The 22,069-nt window shown below is 48.3% G+C and overlaps 1 protein-coding gene across 1 annotated transcript; it reads right to left on the reverse strand.

The window, feature by feature from the left end:
• Nucleotides 1-1,267: 1,267 nt before the first annotated feature.
• LOC109446734 (transmembrane domain-containing protein TMIGD3-like) lies at nucleotides 1,268-19,301 on the reverse strand. Its single transcript, XM_019730435.3, is given in 7 exon segments — nucleotides 1,268-1,329; nucleotides 3,467-3,564; nucleotides 4,960-5,026; nucleotides 6,546-6,579; nucleotides 6,581-6,894; nucleotides 8,372-8,478; nucleotides 16,908-19,301. Coding segments are annotated over 7 exon segments (1,032 nt in total). The 5' UTR covers nucleotides 17,258-19,301.
• Nucleotides 19,302-22,069: the final 2,768 nt, after the last annotated feature.

The following is a 22,069-nucleotide window of genomic DNA, read 5'->3' on the forward strand; positions in this document are numbered from 1 at the left end:
TTGTATCGTTGGATGTCCTAACCAAGCCCAGTTGGGATTGCTGTTTGCAGAAGCAGGGGCTACTGGCTCCTTTATGTAAATTCACTACATGGCCACAGGGCAGGGATTGGGGTTGTTTTGTGGCTGAGGGAAAAGACAGCACTTTTGATGTTGTTTGTCTGCGAGTCTGGGAGGGAGGGGGCCTGGCTGTGTGGAAACACAGAAGATGGCAGGAATGGGATGATATCCACACCCCTTCCCCTTCCCATCAGGCTGGTGACTAGCTTTGAGTTCCCTACCTAGAGAGAGTGGGGTTCTTTAGGGTAGAAGCTGAAGGAACCGTGTTCATGAAAGACTTTGTTAGACCTTGAGACTAACTATGCAGGGCATGTACACAATTGTGCCAAGAGCCCATCCCCCTGTCCCAGGCCTGCTCAGACAAGAGGGTCATTTGGGCATCCGAAGCACTGAGACTGGCCAGCACCCTATTAGAAGAACCATAAGAGCAGGCTTTTTTATGAGGGCAGCTGAGTCAGTGATGGTGAAATAGCAGGAGACACACTACATGGGGAGAGAGGGTGCAGAGATGCAGGTGGGCGCTAAGAGCTTTTGGTAATTCTGGCATTGATTATAGGATCACCTCACTTGCACCCACGGTTGCTGGTGCCTTGGTCTTGATTTGTGTTCCCTGATTTGAAGGAATATTTCACTTAAGTCATCCCCCTTTGGTTTCTCATTGATCAAAAGCAGCATCCATGCAGTCTGGGGGCAGTTTGCCATATAGGTCTTTTCACCAAGAGAACCTGAGAACCACGGATTTAGCCTTTCTCTCCTTCATGTAATACCAACTCAGGAATAAATTGGAATATTATTCTAACTTTAAACGATACTTTTCCAGAAATACTTCTCCAGTGATATCCTGGGAGAAGTTAGTCATACTTGGGATTTCATTCAACACTAGTTACGAATTTATTGGCTCACAAATGAAATACAAGGGATTTCCTGCCCCCCCCCCCCCCCCCCCAAGATTCTGCCCCACACGTCCAGCTAGCTCAAAGCAATGAGAATTAAGATCTGGAGATGTTATCTGAGCCTTGCTCAGGCTGTCCTCGCATAGCTCCTCTGGCTATCTCTATTCTTACCTAGCTACAAATGACTGCTGGTGTGGTTAAAGAGCCCTTCACAACACCACAGAGATAAGAATCAGTCCCTAAGACATGGGACGGTTGTCATGGTGAGTCTATTGTCACATCACTTTATTTGTGAACTGAATAAAAGAAATCTTCAGTCACATCTGTTCAGTTTCCTCTAGAGTCAGGACACGTGAGAGGGGCTTCAAAGAGCTGTCTACTTTGTTGGAGACAGAAGGGAAAATTAAGTTGCGATCTCCTGCCTACCTCTGCTGAGTGTCTCTTCAGCAAAAGTTGCCAGCTCTCTTATGAGGGCTTTATGGGGACTAAACACCAAAGTTCGTTTTCAGGGCTGAAATCAGATGTCATTACTTTGAAGTTCATTGGTCAGTCAATAGGAAAGCTTGGTACATGGGGCTTGCATTCACCTCTTAGCACGAGGGGCTTGCATTCACCTCTTAGCACGAGGGGCTTGCATTCACCTCTTAGCACACTTTGGTGATATGAATGCTACTGGACTCTTTCAGAACTCAAGACTGTCAAAGCCAGAAGGGACCTTGATTCAGACTGCCATGCTTCAATTGACTGAGTATGAGGAAGCAGTCCATGGCTACTGTGTTTCCCCGAAAATAAGACCAGATCTTATATTAAGTTTTGCTCCAAAAGACACATTAGGGCTTATGTTCAGGGGATGTCATCCTGAAAAATCATGCGAAGGCTTATTTTATGGTTAGGTCTTATTTTCGGGGGAAACACAGTACTCCTTGCTAAAAAGGAATTGGTTTGGGTTCCATTGCCTCAACTTTCATAGCACCCATGTGTCTTTACAGTACTTACCCTAGTTGACAACTTTACATTGTGTGTGAGTGTGTGTGTGCGTGAGTGAAATCGTTTGTCTCCTTCCCGCTCTATAGTATAAGCTCCATGAAGACACATGCTTCTAGCACAGTCCTTGTTTTATCGAAGGATGAATTGAGTGTATGAATAAAGAGTCCTGGGCAGGATGAGACTGGGGTCCTCAAAAACACAGAGAAGGAAACAGGCCCAGAGAAATAAAAAGGTGCCTAAGGTCATGCCTTAAAGAAGTGACAATGGTGTTTGCAAAAACCTACACTACAGTTGTGTCCCAAAGGGATTTATCTTGGACCAAAAAAAAACGGAGAAAGATGTTGCTTCGTCTATACTCCCACTTCCACAGTTCCCCAAGCTCTTAGAGGACAAAAGGCAGGAATGCTGGGGGAGCCACTCTTGATTTCTTGGGCTGCTGCTGTGACCCTGGGGCCAAATTATCACAGGCAAAGTATAAGAACTTATAGCCTTAGCTTTGAATTTCAGGTTCTGCTGCTTCAAGACCTTTGTGTTTCACTAACAGGTGTCTCTCTCCAGTTTCTTTGTTGTGTCTCATTCTCTGAAATGTTTCTTTTACCTTTCCATACCCGGAAGAGTTAGAGTCTGTTTTTGTAATTACGCCTCACAGTCTCTCCATTGCCCAAGGTATTCCTGGGGCTTCTGAGCCTAAGAAGAAAACAAAGTTTGAAAACGTATCGGCCAAACAGTGGCATTTGTGTTTGATGCGCTTTCCGCCCTGTGTCCGCTTGAGAGGCTCACAGAATCCCCCCCCCGGAGGCCGTGAGTATTCTGGTTTCTCTGACACGACCCCAAAGGACAGGTAGACAGAGCTGCTCAGCCCCTTCTGAACGAAGTTCCTGTTCTCTGGGCAGGAAGAGGGAGCCCTGAAGATAAGGTCACTGGGAGCACAGGGCTCAGGACAGAGTCACAGAGGCGACCTACCAGAGGGGTGGGGATCGCAGAAGACACTTGGCAGGTTTTCTGGCTTCTTGCTGGGCCTTGACCTGCAATCCCCCGAGGGCAGAAGGCACAGTGCTTACAGGCCACTCCTCCCGCGACCCAAGACGAGGGCTGAGGCCCTGGGCCTGTCCTCTTCCATGCCTGACCCTTCTCAAGGAGCCCGTTCTATGCCTGTTACGGGCCCGCCAGCTCCATGGACAGCAGCCTTGGCACCCAGTCCCTCCAGGGGAACAAAATGTTTCCATCAGGGCTAAGGCCGCCTCCCACACTTTGTCTGCTGGGGAAGCAGGTGGCTCTCCAGACCTGGAACCTGTGGTGCGGTTGGTCATCTCAGGGCCTGCCTCCTCCCTTGCCTACGCACACCTCCACTTAGGAAGGCTGCGGTGTTCTCTCTGTGACGTCTCCTGGTGCCTTTGTGACTGTGAAGCAGAATCTCCGCAGGCCAGCTCCACGGGCTGGCTGCATTGGCCTCCAGGGGTCCAGGCAACAAGGGCGTCTCCTTGACCCCTTCCATTTTCCCTAATCACCACCGCCAGACTGCGACTTACCTCTTCTGTTCCTCTGACGTCTCTGCCTTTGGGACAAGTGACTGATTATAGAAAGGGTCCCCACCCTGGTCAGTATGCAGATGATGACAATGGACATCCTGGAAGGAACCACATACAGGTTTCACATCCCTTGGGAGAAACCATCTTTTGGCTTTCTGCTCCCCTTTTCAGATCCCTTTTCCTGGGATCTGTCCCCAGTGCCCTGTCCCTGCCCCCACTCGGTTCCAGTAGCTGCTGGCAGCTTGTATTCCCTTAGAGTGGCCCCTACACTTGATTGGACCTGGGGTGGGTGTCTGACCCAGCTAGGCTGATCCCCTTCTTCTATAACTAACCTGAGACCAGGAGTAGGGGAATCCAGTCTCAAACTGACTAGGCTCTCGAACAGGGGAGAAATAAACTCGGGAGCTGGAGATGGATCTCTTTTCCCAGGGCAAAACTGAAGCGTAAAAGGCCAGTACAGAGAGAGGGGAAGCTGACCCACACGAGAGTAGCAGATGAAAGACAGAGATACAGTCCTGCTGACGCTCCTGTTTCTGAGGGCGGCCGCATCCCAGCCCTTGCACTTTGGAGACACTGCTCTCTCCTTGTGACGAATTCTCCTTTTTAATTAAAATAGAGACAGGGCATTTTTGCTGCTTGCAACTGTGGACATAAAAAGGGCCACATACTAAATCTGACAAGCTCAGGGGAGGCCAGCATGGCAGGCCCTACAAACTCAGAGACAGAAATTAACCACATACAGTGGTCTGAATATAAAAATTGCTAACTAAAATCAGGCCCTGATGGGTAGTCACGTCTTAGGCCTGTAGCTTCCTTGACAAAGGTCAGTCTTGACCTTAAATGAGTCTGTCTGTTGTCTTTTTTGCATCTAAGATAACATACCCTTGGAATGTCAGAATAATGCCTTTTTCCGGACCCATCAGGGCACATCCCCCCACACCAGAGCAGGAAACTCCAGAATCCCTCCTTTGTTGTCCCGATTACCATCTCTATGTGAATTAATATGCTAACTTAACTATCCTGTGTCCACCAATGTCAGAGAAGTATCTGTCTTTCCAATGTACTTTTTATCAATCCCAGAGATTTCCCCGCTTTGCTTTCTCTCACCCCCTTAACCTGCAACTAGTGGATTTCATGTAACCCTTCTTCTTTGATTCTAATGTACAAAATAAGTGGCAAAACGGCCATTTTCCAGAGCATTTTCTCAATCCGTTGAGATTTTGCTTCCCGCAATTGTCGTCAGTTTGGCTCACATTACCTCTTACAAGTTTTCTCTTAGGCTGGATGTTTTTTTGTCGACACAGCCAGGAGTCCTGAACTATATATATCTCCTTTTGAAAGAAACCAAGAAGGCACAATCAAGACACATAGTTCCACTGGAGAGACAACACGCAGCTGAAAAGTGGTTGGTGTGGTCCGTGCAAGTCAACCGCCTGGTCCGTTGTTGCTGCGTCCCTCCCCCCAGCCAATTTGTCTCCTCAGTTACTGCTCACCTGGACTCATCTGCCTGGTGCACACCTTTGGAAGACCTGCAGCTTCTGTTCTTGTTGCGTGATGGTTCTGCATTGGAAAGGATTTGTGGAGAGTCAAGCAAGGCCCATTCCCAGGCCCAGCCTGCTGCAACTTGCGTCTCTGCCTGTCATTCTCCCAAGCTCCAGAGCATGTGGGGTCTGGGTGACGGCTGGGTCACGCAGAGGCACAAAGTACAGGGGTGTGAACATGCCCTGCCCAGGACACAAGGCTGAGAGAACAAGTCAGAGCTAAAATCCAGCCCACACCCTGCTTGCTAAACCAGGCACCCTGCCACTGGGCTCCATGCACCTAGAGGAAGGGGCACCTTTGCAGAAGTGCTCAAAAGCCCGGTGGGGACTAGAAGTGGCCCCGGGTTAGAGAGTCCCAGGCTGAGGGCTGTGAAAGGGGACACCAGAGGCTCTAGAGACCTGATCAATAGGTGACATAATTGCCGCATCATGCTTCTGACAGCCACCAAAACCCAATGGGATAAGTTCCACCGTGACCACCCACATTGCCTCCTCCAAACAATCCCTCCAAACGGGAGTGGGTGTATGTGTTTCCTTTAAACTAAGGAGCACATTTAGGTGGAATCGCTCTCGTCCTGAGCCTAAAACTACACAGCTAAGTAAAAGCAGAACCACACAAAGTAGAAACACTGCAGGTGGGAAGGATGTCACACCTTCAGTAAGATCCTCGTTGGACAAATTACCAGTTGGTCAGCGGTGAGCAAGACTCTCTCTCTAGCACCAGCACGGGGCTTCCCACAGCTCCACTTAGGTCCTGCTTTGTTTTCCTACTGGCATTGTACTATGGATTGTGATAGAAAAAAAGATGCTCCTTCTAGAAATGGAAACAATGAGAAACCAAAGGCGATAAAAGAGAAAGACTAGGGCTTTCCCTAAGCTCTCTGCCTAAGAGAAAGTCTTTCTGGCGTAAAAAGGGTTTCCGTGGTTGACGGGAGAATTTTGTGAGCATTTGGAGATCCTTTGCTGAGCTCTGTGGCCCAAAGGTGCAAGTGAGGGGCTTAGACAGACTCCTCCCTCCCTGCAGGCTCCAGCTTCCTCCCGCCCTGCAGCACTTCTCAAAGGCGAATGCTGACCAGTTTGACCTGTCAATTATGAAATTCAGTGGGCGGTTTGTGAGGGTGCTCATCCAGGCGCCTCGGTCACTTTTTGCAGCCGCGGTCACCTCTCAAGAAACTAATGTTCAAGATTCCAGACGTGCCAGGCTGGTCACAGAGCACAGAGGCTTCCTAACTAACAACCTCAACGCCTTTCCTGACCAGCAGCGCAAAGCTCTCACACTGTCAGCCCCCACGAGCCCCTTTCAAGTTCCATGAACCAGGTCGCTGTGAGGGAAGGAAGGTTCCAGGAGCACCCACCCCGAGGCCCAGATGCCCTCTTTCCCCCCAACTCCATCAGCAACCACCGTACTTTGAAGGGAAGGAGAGACCAGAGAAGCTCAGGGGGGCCTGAGTTGGTGCTCACTGGCTTCAGGGAGTATGACACCAACCAACGTCCCCACTATAGGTTACCCCCAAGCAGACCCCTGGCATGACCCTCACCTTTCACAGACCAGAAATCCCTGGTGAGGGTTCCCTCTGTTGTCAGTCACCACCAGCTCGGTGAAATACATGTCATCCCGGGCAAAGTCCCGCTGGATGCCACACCAGTACCAGCCCGTGTCCTCCTTGGTCAGGCAGGACACAGTGACCATGAGCTGGTTTCTGGTGTCCCTCAGGGCCACGCGGTCTGTACTGCTGGGTGTGAAGGCGATCATGTTGCAGTAACTCCGGAAATAGCCTCGGCACCAGTATTTGGGGGGGTCCTTATAGTGGGCATGGTAGTTGCAGACAGCAGACGCCATGTCCGGCGTGAAGCTTTCCTTAAGTTTGCCGTCCATGACCATGACTTCTGTCAAACACACGCACGCATACATCATCAATCTTTTACACACATTGCAGCTCCTGCCTTCCTGGGGAAAAAATTAAAGCCTTGGAGGCTGATTTTTTTTGCTTGTTTGGGGTTGGCAATTGTTATGGGCTGAGAGGTATCCCCCTAAAATTCACATGCTGAAGTGCTAACCCCCCGTACTTCAGAACGTGACTGTATTTGGAGATAGGACCTTTTGAAAAGGTAATTAAGTTAAAATGTGGTCATTACAATGGGCCTTCGTTCAATATGACTGCTGTCCTTATAAAAAAAAACAGGTGGTTAGGACTCAGACAACAAAGGGAGGACCATGTGAGGACAGAGTCAGAAGGCAGCCGTCTGCAAGCCAAGGAGAGAGGCCTCAGTAGAAACCAAACCTGCCAACACCTTGATCTTGTACTTCTAACCCCCAGGACTGCAAGGAAACAAATTTCTGTTGTCTAAGCCGCCCAGCATGTAGTGTTTGTTGCAGCAGGCTTACCAAACTAACACAGCAGCCCTGGAAAAGTCTTTTTCCCTGGGCAAGGAAAATATGGACCCCGCTGTGCCAGAATTGAGAAGGCCTCTTACCATTGCTTGGCAGGAGACCTGAAAAGCCTGAGGTATAGATCCTCTACCCCCAGTCCCCCGCGCTACCTGGACCCTCAAAAAGAGCGTGAGAAGGTTTGGAGGCTTCTGCTGGCTGTATTGGGCTGAAACACAGAGGGAGTTGGGCTGTGTCCTTAGGGACTAAGAGCTTCGTATTTCCTCCATACAAGACCAGCGTGACCACCTCCACCATCTCAGGATATTGCAGAACGCGGAAATCGTGCCCACCACATCCAGGTTGACCATGGCTGGGGAAGTGTCTGACCAAAGAGAAGAGAGAGGGGCAGCAGAGCCCCCGTCTCTCAGCCTTTCGGATATGTGCTGGGGTCCTCTCAAATGCTGCATCAAATGGAGCTTGCTGTGGGTGGGACCAGCCTACAAAACCATTAAAAGGACTTGATCTGTTGTTCTCGTATTAACTCCACAAAGAGATTCGTGTGATGATCGATTTACAGGCATGCATGCTGACCCAGGAGACGTGCGGCAACTCTCAAGGCCACAAGCCTGGAGGGTGGTAGAAACAGGGCCAACCCACTCCTCTGAGTGTCATCTATGGAGGCAGGCGTGAGCCGAAAGGGGAAAGTCCCAGCCTTACACATCTGCGCAACATTTTTAAGGGGAACTTGAACTGAAAGAGAGAATACAGAGCCTTCATTGCAGCTGAGGGTTTCAAATTCCCCACAACCCTCTAGTCAGAGTTAAGAATGAGGACTGTTTTGGACAAGATCTATGTTCACCTCCTTTTATTTCCCCATCCCACTCCTTCCGCCATTCAAGCTAATAAGCAGGAACTACCAGTAGGAGAGGAAGAGGAAATGCAAAGTCCCTGGGAAGTTTGGAAGGCTGGCGATGTTTCTGCCCCATGTCTTACCTGAAAAGACAGTCAAGGAGAGCAGAATAAAAAGCCCCATGACCGGAAGGAAGTGCACCTCCAACTGGAATGGCAAGAAGTACACAGGAACCTCAGGTAGCCTGGATCTGTTTAAGGGAAACAGGTATCTTGGAGCTTAAGATGGTTTTGTCCTGTTTGGAGAAACCAGGGGGAAAAGGAACAACCAGTTCATCCAAGCAGGGCTGCCATGGCTGGGTATCAAGGTTGTGCACTGCACGAGCGTACTTCATCAGAGGGATGCCATCCACACACCTAAACATATATAATAATATAGGGCAACTGAGAAAATCCAGGGCTTCCGGGCAGAGCCCAAAACAGGAATGGAGATTCCCCTCCTGGATAAATCCACACTGGCACAATAAGCCTTGTACACACTCAGAAGAGCACGTACACACATACCATTGCTGGCAACTGTGCCTTCTCCCGCTGACATTCCGGGTGTCACCAGAGGCCACTCCTCGTCTGCCCAGTTTTGGAGGCCCAGTTCCTATTTATCTGAGAGGAAGACTAGTGAGGAGACCCCTAACGTCCCCGACTCCCACGTGGACCCTGCCACTTCACTGCAGAGTGGGGTCAGGGTTGGAGAATGATGCTGTCAGTAGCAGACGTGCCTAAGCCGGTGAAAATCTGGGTGTTTGGGTGTCAACAGCCAGGGCTGCAGCCTCCAGACTTTTTAATTTTTCAATTGCAGTTGACCTACCATATTATATTAGTTTCAGGTGTACAACATAGTGATCAGACGTGTATGTAACTTACTAAATGATCCCCCAATAAGTCTAGTACCCACCTGACACCATACATAGTTATTACAATATTATTGGCTCTATTTCCTATGCTGTACTGCTTTTGTAACTGCCAATTTGTACTTCTTAATCCCTTCACCTTTTTCATCCATCGCCCCAAACCCCCTCCCATCTGGCAACCATCAGTTTGTTTTCTGTATCTGTGAGTTTGTTTCTGTTGTTTGTTTTGTTTTATAGATTCCACATGTTGTCGCAAATGGTAAGATTTCATTTTCTTTTTACGGCCGAGTACTATTCTATCGTATATATGTATTAGGTTGGCGCAAAAGTAATTGCAGTTTAAAAGGTTAAAAATAATTGCAAAAACCGCAGTTACTTTTCCACCAGCCTAATACCACCTCTTCTTTATCCAGTTGTCTATTGATGGGCACTTAGGTTGCTTCCATATCTTGGCTATTGTAAATAATGCTACAGTGAATGTAGGGACGCATTTGTCTTCTCAAATTAGTGTTTTGGATTTCTTTGGATAAATACCCAGAAGTGGAATTGCTGGGTCATAAGGTAGTTCTATTTTTAATTTTTTGAGAAAACGCCATACTGTTTTCCATAGTGGCTGCACCCATTTGCAATCCCACCAACTGTGCACAAGTGTTCCCTTTTCGCCAGGGGATCACCAACTTGTTTGTTGATTTATTGATGATAGCCATCCTGTCAGGTGTGAGGTGATATCTCCTTGTGGTTTTAATTTGCATCTCCCTGGTGGTTAGTGACACTGAGCATCTTTTCATACCTCTGTAATCCCCCTTTGAAACGTCTATTCAGGTTCTCTGCCCTTTTTTAAATCAGATTGTTTGGTACCAACGTTGGTACCATAAAACCAAAGGAAGTAACAATAGAAAGAGAAATGAATTGCTTGCAGATAGATATCAGTGCAATGCCCAAGAAAAGAAAAAAAAAAGTGATGTTCTAAAGCCAAAGGAAGGCCCAGAGTTACAGAGAATAACCAGATGTGTCTATTAGACTTCCGACTATTAGTGTGATTGTTCTCTTGCTGCCTCTTTTTTTTTTTTTTTAAAGATTTTATTGGGGAAGGAGAACAGGACTTTATTGGGGAACAGTGTGTGCTTCCAGGACTTTTTTCCAAGTCAAGTTGTTGTCCTTTCAATCTTAGTTATGGAGGGTTCTGTTCAGCTTCAGGTTGTCCTTCCAGTCTTAGTTGTGGAGGGTGCAGCTCAGCTCCAGGTCCAGTTGCCATTGCTAGTTGCAGGGGGCACAGCCCACCATCCCTTGCGGGAGTAGAACTGGCAACCTTGTGGTTGAGAGGACACGCTCCAACCAACTGAGCCATCCGGGAGCTCAGCGGCAGCTCAGCTCAAGATGCTGTGTTCAATTTTAGTTGCAGGGGGCGCTGCCCACCATCCCTTGCGGGACTCAAGGGATTGAACTGGCAACCTTGTGGTTGAGAGTCCACCGGCCCATATGGGAATCGAACCAGCAGCCTTCGGAGTTAGGAGCACGGAGCTCTAACCGCCTGAGCTCTAACCGCCTGAGCCACCGTGTCCCCCTCTTGCTGCCTCTTAAGAGTAGACTTAATTTGCACTCTTTAGATGTGAAAATAAGAAAGTAAATGGGTAATAAGAATAAACCAATTGATAATTTTTAAAAATGTCTTTTAGAACTACAAACTGAAATGTTTACAGATGAAATAATTTGATGTCCAAGTTTCAAGATAATTAGAGTGGAACAGGTGAGTGGGTGGGGGTATAAATGAAACAAGATTGGCTATAAGTTGATCATTATTAAAGCAGGATGATAGGTAGACAGATAAGGGTTTGATATTCTAGTCTCTCCGATTGTGTATGCTTGAAAATGTCCATAATGAAAAGTAAAAAAAAAAAAAACACGGAATTTTGACACAGGTATTATTTGTCTCATTTTACAAATGAGGAAAAGTGAGCCTCAGTTTAAGTAACTTGCCCAAGTTCATGCAGCTAGTACAGCCACTATGATTTATGCTGAATGTGAAGGGGAAAAAAAAGTTCTTTCCATCATATTATTCTTCTCCCTCAATAGTGACAATACTGCAAAATTGTAGAGCACTTTAGAGTTTACGAAGAGACTTTACATAACACCACATCATGTGAGTGGTTAGGGCAAGAGAAAGCCTAAATTTTATTCCCATCATACCCAGTATAGTATCTAAGGGCAGAGTTTCTCTAGAAAATGTACATCTAGTTGCAAGAGACTAGATATACGAATGGACAATGGCCAGACCATGTGTGAAAACAGTACTCTGGCCCATAACCAGCCCAGGAAACCAGCCCCTTATCTACAGTAACCGGCCCAGGAAGCCGGCCTGCTAGAAGTCAGACCACCGTCTCCAGCAGCCGTCCAGAACACCAAGCAATAACCCCTGTAAGCAATCAGCCCCAAATGGCCAGGACTTGGTGACTGACAACTTCCCTCATTCTGCCCTGCTTCCAACTTGGGACCAACCAGAGGAAGCCACATGTGCACCCCTAAGCAATCCCACAGGATGCCCCCTTCCAGTTAGCCCCCCACAGCTCCCCCAGGCCCACAGCCTCCAGTCAGGGCCCCCTGAGGCCTCCATGTTTCCCGCTGTAGAGCTTTCCCATTCCTCTGCCGGTCTCTGGGTCTCAGCTAACACACGAGTGACGGTGGCTGACTCCCTTGCTACAGCAAACTCGGAATAAATAACCTTTGCTTTCCTCATGTGGTCTTCACTTATTTCCACAGTTGACTTGATAAAAAATTGGGTAAATAAACCCAGCTACTCAAAATCTAGCTACCTTTGTTCCAGAGGAGAAGCAACCTCGGTTTTGTCTGGGTGATCTTTTCACCTTATTCCTTTATTTAAAATAATATATATATTATTAAATAATATATATATTATATAAAAATAATATATATATTATATAAAATTATATAAAATTATATATAAATAATATATATATCATATAAAAAAATTTTAAAAGCCCAACAGCCACTCTTAACTGTTCAGCTGAAGGACAGCTAGCCAGGAGATAGAGTCAGGGAGATTCTGTGACATTATCTCTAAACCTGAAACAAGAACTCACCACTTCTACCCAAGCTCCTCACTCGTGATTCTTGGTTCATCTTTTTTGAATTCGCTCCAAAAGACATTTTCACTTCAAGGGCTTTCTCTGGCTGATGAAACAAACACCTTACTTAATTCAGGAGATGGCCATTTGACCCCCCACCCCCAAACCACCAAAAAAATATCAACTCCATTCAAACCCTCCGTGGGTTTGTTCAGCAGTGGCTGTCAGGAAGAAAAAGAAAGAGAAGGGAAGAAGGAGGGAAAAGGGAGAAAAGCAAAGCGAAAACAATGGGTTTTATTGAAACTCGGGAGCTATAGCTCATCTGGTGACACCAGATGACCCGGGACAGACGGCTGTTTTGTTTTGAGGGAAATGATCACTTTAAATCAAGTTTCCAAAAAGCGCAGGTGCTAAGTGTTGCTACAGCAACAAGGTTCCAGACTGTAAATTAAACCTGTGTGAAGATTACCTTGGGACTGAGAACTAACCAGCACTCCCTCAAGTCTCCAACTGGGCAGAAGAGTGTGCCAGGGTCACCAGAAGCCCCCAAATAAACCCAGGGTCTCGTCCTGGAGTGGCATTTTAAAACAAAAACAAAAATTAATTCAGGGGGAAAGCCTTGAATCAAATAAAGGGATATCATTAAGAAGAGAAAAAAAAAGGGAAGTGGGTTGAATTTTTCAAGAAAAGTATCCCCCAAAATACTGAACGGGAGACCGTCAGGACTAAAGTCCCTCCCACTCCCAGGGACCCACAGGGACAATGGGACTTGTGTCCCAGTCTTCAGCCTCTAAGATATGATTGCGAATGGAGTCAGGAAGTAGGGGGTGGGGTGACCACCTCAAACTTCCCAGAAGTGTTGATTCTTCCTGGGGTGATAGGAGGAGAAAAAAGGACCCTTTCCTGAAATGAAATGTTAACGAGATAAGTATGGTTATCAGTCTCCAGCCTAAGATTCGGTTTAGGATAAATTTTCAGAACTGGCTAAGAATTCATAAAAACATTTTCAGTTCACTTATCCTCTTTGATGTGGTTTAATTGAAATCTCCATCTTGCTGCTCTCATTGAGTTTGTATATTTATTGTCATGGGAGAAAGAGTTCATAGCTGCACGTTTGGATAGAGCAACCCAGCGATGTCACCTTGAACGTCCAAAGCCACAGTCAATGCTTGAGTGATTTGCCTGGAACTCTATCCCTGTCTGATATCCTGATTAATGAGAGCTCAACAATAGTAGCGAAGGCAAAACCAGACAGACAGACAGACAGACAGACAGACAGACAGACAGACAAAAACCCAGCAGTCCCCATGTATTTACTAATTAACTGTACATTCGGTGAACTTGAGAGTTTGGACTTTGGAGAAGTTACAAGTCCCTTTTCATGTCTGAGAATAGGTGTTTAGAAGCTGGAGTTCTCCCATCAGGCAGGGCTGAGTTTAAATCCTGGCTCTACTGCTTGTGAATCGTGTGACCACGGACAAGTTCCCTAACCTCTCTGTGCCTCAGATGTTTTCTTCTGCAAAATTGAAAGGATAGTACTGGTGGCGACTACCTCAAAGATTGTCAGGACCTAAAGAGATAATGTATGCCAGGTGCTTTGCGCAGAGAACAAGCGCAACAGATTATAACGATCCAGTGTTTCTTTTTTTGCCCCACCCCTACTACTCCTATTAAGATGATCCACCAGAGGAAATATGAGGGCTTAGCTCTAGAGAGAGTCTAGAGTCTAGAGAGAGCATCGTCCCTTCTCTAACGATCAATCAGGGGCTCATAAATTTGACAAAGGCTCTGACCAGCCCAGGAAAAAAGCGCAGGGTGTTCCGGGGCCACAAGTGAGGGGCCCAGAATTCACACAAGTCAACATGCCACATGCCTCAGATCAGCCAGCCGTGTCTTCAAGCCCCAAGTGACCCTGACCCTCAGCAAACAGCTACACAACAGCACGCTCTCATCTTTGATTTACTCAAATATATTTACAGGTGGATTCAGCAGTTGAAGCCCGTCCCCTTTCCCCCGCCCTGGCCCCCTTTCACTCAGTTCACTCCTTCTGTTGAGAGTAGGGTTCTTTGCTTAGTTCCCCCATGGAATGGAACTGAATCACCATCAAAAACTTGTCCGGCCCAAATGGGGCCTTTTGTCAATAAGTCAGTGAGGCCGCCTTCAGAGTCCATGACTTCTCCAGTTTGCCAAGAAGGAGAACAGGCAGTCACAATAGAGCATTGTCCTCACGTCAGGCATCCAGAAAATCGAATCAGGGAAGAAGGATAAGACCAAAACAATTGAATTAGAGGAAGAGGGTTGTAATAGAAGAGGTACAATTGAAGGCAACGGGCCAAACGCTCCCCACATCAGTGGGAGGAATCGAGGATGTGAGAGCCCGTGGCCCAGATTGATAGGCCCTCAAGGGGGTGTTGGTGTCGCATCTGAAGGTCAATGGGACGGACAAGTTGTCTTCCACGGATCCCTACTCAGAAATCGGTGCGATTTTTGGGTTCAAGGAATCAGAGGGCTGGCAGATCATACAGGCTCTGAGGATCAAGAGATAGGTTTCCTTGAACTTCTTTATTTTGTAAGCGTAGACGATCGGGTTCATCATGGAGTTGGCGTGGGACAGCAGGATACCCAGGTTCAGCACGACTTGGGGCACCTCGCCATCAAAGTAGATGATACAGTTGATGATGGACAAAGGCAGCCAGGACAAGGCAAATAGGAAGAGCACCAGGAACAGAGACTTGGCTGTCTTGAACTCCCGTCCATAAAACGCACCTGTCTCTTTGGAGCTCGTCTGACTGAGTTTGTTCCGGATGATGCAGAAGATGTCGATGTAGATGACGCACATGATAACCAGGGGGATGAAAATCCAAGTGAAGAAGCTGAAATAGACCATGTAGTCCATCCTCACGACGGAACGGAATTGGCAAGGGAGGAGGGTCACATTTCTGTAGTACGCGGAGGTCAGTTTCATGTTCCAGCCGAACATGGGGGTCAGTCCCACCAGCAAGGACAGCAGCCAGCAAAGGCCCAGGGCAAACCATATTCTTCTCTGCGTGGTGATCCTCCTGTATCTGTTTGAACGGAAGAGAGCTAGTGAGTTCCCAGCTGGAATTGCTCAAAGGTGCAGGGAGACAGAGCTGGGAAAGGAGAGAGAGGGGGAGAGTGTTGGCATTCTACGACGATTCCGGCTAAATTCTAGTGGACCTGAAGACAAGATGAGCAGACCATGATTAGATAAAAATCCGCAGACTTCTCTCGGGGACTTGTCTAAAGAATTACAATCTAGAATGGACCAGGCACATGTTGCCTGGCACTCCTCACGCACAAGTCCCTTTTCAGCCCAAGAATTCTTCAATTCTTGGGAGGTAAGAATTATCTAAGTCTCCTGGGATCATCTACCTGGTGAGAAATGATCTCCTCAAAGCATGTTTGCCTGTCCTGTATCTGCCCTGCCTCTCTTCTTGCACTGGCAGCTACACTTGGTATTTGAGTTAAACAAATCCATGGAGTTGGGAAGGTCATGTTGAAATGCTTCTGGGACGTTGAAAGGCTCATCCAATAAGAGTCACCATTTCTCCGTAAACCATCCTTCCTGGCAACATTCTACACGGACTGCAAGAAGGAACCTGATTTTGTTAAATACTATGTACTCAGGACACTTTCTCCCGAAGAAATCTCCCGACAAACGAGAGATATTTTTATGATAATCTCCATTTCATTGATGGTAAGAGTGGTAGTTATATTAATAGTTACCATTTCTTGAACAAAGACTGTGTGCCAGGCATTTTTGCTAAGAACTTTACACATGTTAACGCAATCTTATGAGGATGGCGTGGGACAATGCAATTCATTATTGCCCCCATTTTGTAGGTGAGAAAAATGAAATAGACCAGTAACTTGTACAAACTAGAAATGGCGAAGCTAAAATCGAAAAGAGGTAGGGCTGAATTCAGAGCCTCTTAACCACTATGGGTTAGATGAGGAACTGAAGCAGAGAAAGTTAAGTCACTTGCCCAAGATCAGATTTCAAGGACTGGGATTTGAACCCAGGCTTGTTTGTATCGAAAGCTTGTCCATAACTGCCTCGCCATGCTGTTTACTCCAAGAGAAGAGAGAAGAAACATGAGACAGTTGTGGTCAAGATACGTGGGGAACTCGATTTCTCCATTTGGTGGTCTGTTCTGTTCACATGGTCCCACGAAAGATTATTAGTACTTTGTGCAATGGAGAACTTTATTGAAACCCTTCTCAACATGGAAGAGGAAGCAAAGTTAAAATAACTTAGTTTGCAAAGAATGGCACTATCAGATTATCTCCTCTTATTCTTATCTGTCTGTTCTTTATCTTATCCAGTAAGTTTATATCGTTTCTAAAAGTCAAGAGCATTTTTTACTAATCAAAGATGCATCAAGTTTTTATCATCTTTAGCTCCCCTGGCTGAGAGAGCACACACTCCGTACACTGGAGCATACACTCCAGTCAGCGGAGAGGCGTTCCTCTTATTTCTAATTCCTGAGTCTCATCTCATCATTGCAAAACCCCTCACACATCAAATGGCAAAAAGAAGCTCTTTCCATCTCAGAGGCCACTTTGGATTCATGTGCCACTCAAAAAGTCTGGGATCTGAAGTTTGGAGCCCCATTTCCCAGGCACCTGTGTCACTGCCTCACATCACCCCTTCTTCCAGCAGGTTACCTGACCGTGAGCTTGACCCGCAGGTATCGGTCCACAGCGATGGCAAGCAAGGACATGATGGAGGCGTGAGTGAAGATCAGGAGCAGGCAGGTCATGAGAAGGCAGCTGTAGAAGTGGATTGTGACGCTCAGGCTGATGACAATGGCCAGAGGCATGACCAGCAACCCAACAGCAATGTCAGCCAGGGCCAGGGAGACAATGAAATAGAAGGTGGTGGTCTGCAGACTGGGGTTCAGCTTGACCACCCAGATGACCAGCACGTTGCCCACGATGGCGCACAGCCCAATGACAATCTCCATGATGATGTACATGTAGTTGGCCAGCAACATGGCCGTGCCGTTCATAGGCATCTTGGTTTCCCAGAGGAGCCTCCAAGGGGACAGGCATGCAAAGAGGATCCGAGCAGGCCAGTGAGTCTAGCTGCTGCCAGAGGTCCCGGTGCAACGGCAGCAGTCTAAAACTCACAGTGCATCCATTCCTTCTCTCCTCTGGTGGGGCGCTCTCGTGGAGGACCCCCTCTCCTTACAGAGAGCCCATCCCAGGGCAATCACTTCCAGCCCCTCTGCAGGTTCCGGGATGTGAGTTCTGGGATGGGTTCCCGGAAGCCTGGAGGACAGTTCTGTGTGGGCTGAATCTGAAACTGCTGATGGTCTTGCTTCCCCAGATAGATGTGCACAGGGCCCCCGCCTTCCCCTGCCTCCTGAGGGCTACTGAAGCGCCATCAAGATAAGCAGCTCTCTTCAGGGGTGTTTCAGGAAGTGAGATGGGCCAAGAGGAAGCACAGAGCCAGGAGCGCTCAGTAAGAGGATGGAAAGAACAGAGGGTGTGAGGCTTGGAGAAGCCTCAGCATACATTCACTGGGGACCGACCAGAGTGCAGCGTGGGTGGGAGAGAAACTGGGGGTACTGAGTACGTAATATTCTGGCTTTCTGCCAGCTTAGCAAAAAAACAACCAAAAAAAAACCCCAAACAAAACAAAACAAAACAAAAAACCATGACAATGAGGCAAATAGGAGACACAGAGCAACAAGAAATAAACTTTGGTGGCAGGTCCCTAATCTTAGCCAGAATTTACTCTTTCTAGTGCATATACTGTATAGACTGACTCGGTGTGTTCCCCCAAAATTCATATGTTGAAATCTGCCCCGCTAGGTGATGGTATTTGGAAGTGGGCCTTTGGGAAATAACGAGGTCATGAGGCTGGATCCCTCATGAATGGGATTAGTGCTCTTTTGAAGAGACCCCACAGACCTCCCTCACCCCTTCTATGAACCAGGAAGTGGGTCCTCAGCAAACACGGCTTCTGCCAGCACCTTGCTCTTGGACTTCCCAGCCTCCAGAACCGTGGGAAATAAAGTTCTGTTGTTTATAAGCCCCCCACTCTTTGAGGGGCACAGCCAGAACCCAGCCTTTGTATCAAAACTCTTTTGCCAAAGGGACAAGCTAAGATTTCCCTGCTCAGAAGAGGGAAAATTCAGCACACCCCATAAGCATCACATCTGCTACCCTTCCATCTCTCCTCAGCCCACGCACCCACCATGCCCTCACACTAGCAACTGCCTGTGTTGAACCTATTTGAGGAACGACTGGACAACAGGATGACCAGCCGTGGGGAAATGACAGAAACGACGACATGTGTACATGATCGCATGGAATCCCCTCCTACCTTTGTGCCTCAAAGCCCACCCCCACCCTGCAGGAACCGGTGTGGGTCTGAGACTCAGGCCCCTTCTGGGAAGTTGTTCACCTGGTCTCAGCTCCTGCGAATTGAAGGCAATTATTATTTGAGGCCCACCTAGTTCAGGTGTTTCCCACTGCCCCCCAAAAGGGTTATGTAGAGGGACAACAAGAGGAACGGTTGGACCTAAGCCCACACAGTGAATTGAAGGGTTTATAACTTTCAGCTTAAAGTGCCAGTCTACCCACAGCCCAAAATAAAAAGCAGCTGTAACAACGTGTTGTTCTGAGGTTACTAACAAGCACTTTTCATGGGGACACAGGTGAGATGCTTCGGCCCAGGGCCTGCCAGGGCCTTCTTTACTGGCTCTGCTTCCGCATCCCCCACTGGTCCTTGCTGCACCCAGGTAAGTCCACACCTGTCCGAGGGCCTTGCTTGTCCGTGCGAGACTTGCCAGGTCTCCCTGAGCAAAGCCCCCAGACATGGAGGAGCAGCCCTCTCTGACTGCATGTCCCGTCACTCTAGCATTTTCCACTGTTGGCTATGCCCACATCCCTGCACTGCGGGAACTTGAGAAGCTACGTCAGATTCCACATGGCTCTCATAAACGTCTCTACTGTAACCGCTTTCTTTATCACTGCTTGGAAGAAGGAAGTCACAGAGAGCGATTTCCAGAATGCTGCGTGCTAAGGAAACAAGTTCTCACTATATAGCGATCTTTCAGCCTGGACGACTCACCCTCCCCCCAAAAATGCACCCTCCCCCCCGACACTCACCACCCAGTAACAACAAAGAACCTTGGGAGAGAAAGACCCTCTGGTGGAGGGACGAGTCGTGTTGCCTGGTTCTGGCGCTTGTACAAATGAAGAGTGGTTTTCCTGGGGGGCTTGGCAGCCCAGGGTCTGCTCTCAGACCAACCTGGAGTGGCCAGGGAAGGAGCAGAGCACAGACGATTGCTCTACGTTTGAGAGCTGGTCAGACGACGGACAGCTCCTGCATTGAGAAAAAGACTGTGGTCCTTGTGTGCTTATGGGCCAGAAGCTGTGGGGAGAGGAAAGTTGGTGGGGGCCAGGAAAAGTCCTTGAGCCATGGACCCAGCCCAACAGAAGAGGTCTCAGGGATGGAGGTGACAGCTGGAGCTGGAAACCTGACTGGTGTGTGTTTGCAGATTCTTGCCCCTTTCTTCTCTGTTTGAAACCAGCCCATCTCATTTGGGTTAGAGAAATCAAGGAGACGGGTTTTGTCCAAGCATCAGTGACAGAGCAGCCTGGGGACAGGATAGCCCCTGAGAGAATAACCCACGGGAAAAAGGAGAGACAGAGCACGTGTGGGGCCGGCAGCCAAGCCACCTCTTCCCACCTGGGAATTCTGTTTCTAGAATTCTCTGCACAGACCTGGGGGATTTCCTCTCACTAAGAAAGGAAACCCTTTATGTTTTCTGAGTAGACAGAGCCCATCACTGCTCAGAGGGGCAATTTGAGGGGGTAGGAGGAAAGGTGTCACAGTCGCTTACCATTTTGGCAGAGAACGGTGCCCTGAGTGTCCTTTTCACTGTAAAGGGAACACCAAAGGGCAGTCAGGGAAATAGGACAGAGAGGCCAGGATGGAGAGCCACCTGGTTTACCCATTCCCCCACCACAGCCCAAAGCCCACAGCCACTCTCGGTGAAGCAGCTTCCCTTATCTTCTCTCATGACCTCAACCTCCTACCCCTTCCCCCCACCATGGGAGTCCTCCCCAAAGACTCTGTGTTGCCCCCAGGATCAAGTCCAGACTCCTTGGCATGGTGGATGGGACCCTTCGTCATGGGCTCTCCCAGCCCCCGCAGCCTCCTGTCGCCTGGTTCCCCCAGAAACCGCAGTGCCATCCCGCTGAGCACCCCGTGGGTCAGAGCCATGCTCTTTCACTTCCTCTCCCCGCACACATGCTCTTTTCGGCTAGGAAGGCCCTTCTTCCCTGCCTCTAGAAAACAAGCACTATTCCTTCAAAACTGTTTCCAAACAGGACCTTGAAGAAAAGGTTCCACATTACACACACACACACACACACACACACCCGGGACCCCAATGTGCTATGTTTATCCTGTAAGCTCTGAAAGGGCAGGGACCTCCACTTTTCACGTCTGCATTTCCAGCCCTTACCACAATGCCTGCCAGATGGTAGGTGCTTAGTATATTGATCAATGAATGAAAGTGCCTCAGTGAGCCAGGGGACATACACTGAGCCCTAGGTAAATAACACCAATAAGTCAGCTAGGACCTGAGAAGCACTTTCCATTACACCAGCTATAGTGCTGAGCATTTTACTTACATGCTCTCATTCAATGGTCTCTGATAAAAGTGACACTATGATTACTGCTGAGCTAACGGAGGTTCGGAAGGGTTACTTGCCCAGGTTTGCTCAGCTAGGAAGTGGCAGAGCTGGGATTCAATCCCAGACTCCTGGCTCCTGGGAAGGGCGCAGGTTTTGAACCACAGCCTTCGCTCAATAAATGAGCAAGTGAACGACCGACCACACGAAGCTTTCACAAGTACAAGGAGTCCCTAGATTTGATGTGGCCATAGTATCAACAGGTTCTAACCTCACGCCTGGAAAAGAAAGAGGCAGCCAAAGGTCATGGGAGCAAAGCACAAGCGTAATGTAGGTCCAGCTCCAGCTCTGAGTTAAGAAGAGATGGAGGAACCAGAGAAACACTTGTATTGAGCAGGCCACTGGTGGAGGAACGGAGGCCCCAAGGGGAGCTCTGGGCCAGAAAGAAAAACTTTCGTTGGACCGAGGGGCCAAAAAGAATTTCATTTGAACAATAAAATAAATTATAAGTGAAACATCGTTCGGGGGATTTTTCCATCCAAACAAAAGGTCATGTCTGTTTCAGTTCTACTAGAAGAACCTGAACTCCATGGAGGAGGCCAAGATCTGGGATTCAGATCCTGGGCCGGAATCACAGGAAAAGCAACGGGAGTCCTAGGGCAAGGCCTCACCTGTCCCCATCCCTGGCCTGGAGCCTCCCTGGGCTGATGCAACTGGACACAGCTCAACCACAAGGCTGCAATCTTGCCCTTGGAATTCTGCTTAACATTCTGAGAGACTGGCCAGAGATGGTTCATCAGATTCTTTGCAGCTTCTCAGAAAAGCCTGGGAAGCCCCGGCAACCAGCCTGCAATAGCGCAAGATGCAGCATTAGCAGGGGCCCAAGGAAAGGATGCTGGCGCTCTAAAACTGGTGCAGACGGCTGCTGAGACAGGATGTCAGGCAAACGGAAGGTGGCAGCTTCTGCCCGGGCCTGGCTCTCCCTGACTCAACTGCTGCTTGCAGAGTTGCACAAAATCAGTTTGCTCACTTCCTCTTGGCACCATTGCCACTTCCCCAAAACCTTATATTTTTACAGAGCTGTATGCTAGCCAACAGCAGAGGCTTAGAAAGAACAAGAGCCCAGGGTCACCCCAGGAAGGCGGTAGGCCAACCTTTATTCCCCCTCCCCCAGC

The sequence above is a fragment of the Rhinolophus sinicus genome, chromosome 7 (genome assembly GCF_057876585.1).
Source record: "Rhinolophus sinicus isolate RSI-liver-muscle chromosome 7, RSI-T2T, whole genome shotgun sequence".
In the NCBI taxonomy this organism is placed as follows: domain Eukaryota; kingdom Metazoa; phylum Chordata; class Mammalia; order Chiroptera; family Rhinolophidae; genus Rhinolophus; species Rhinolophus sinicus.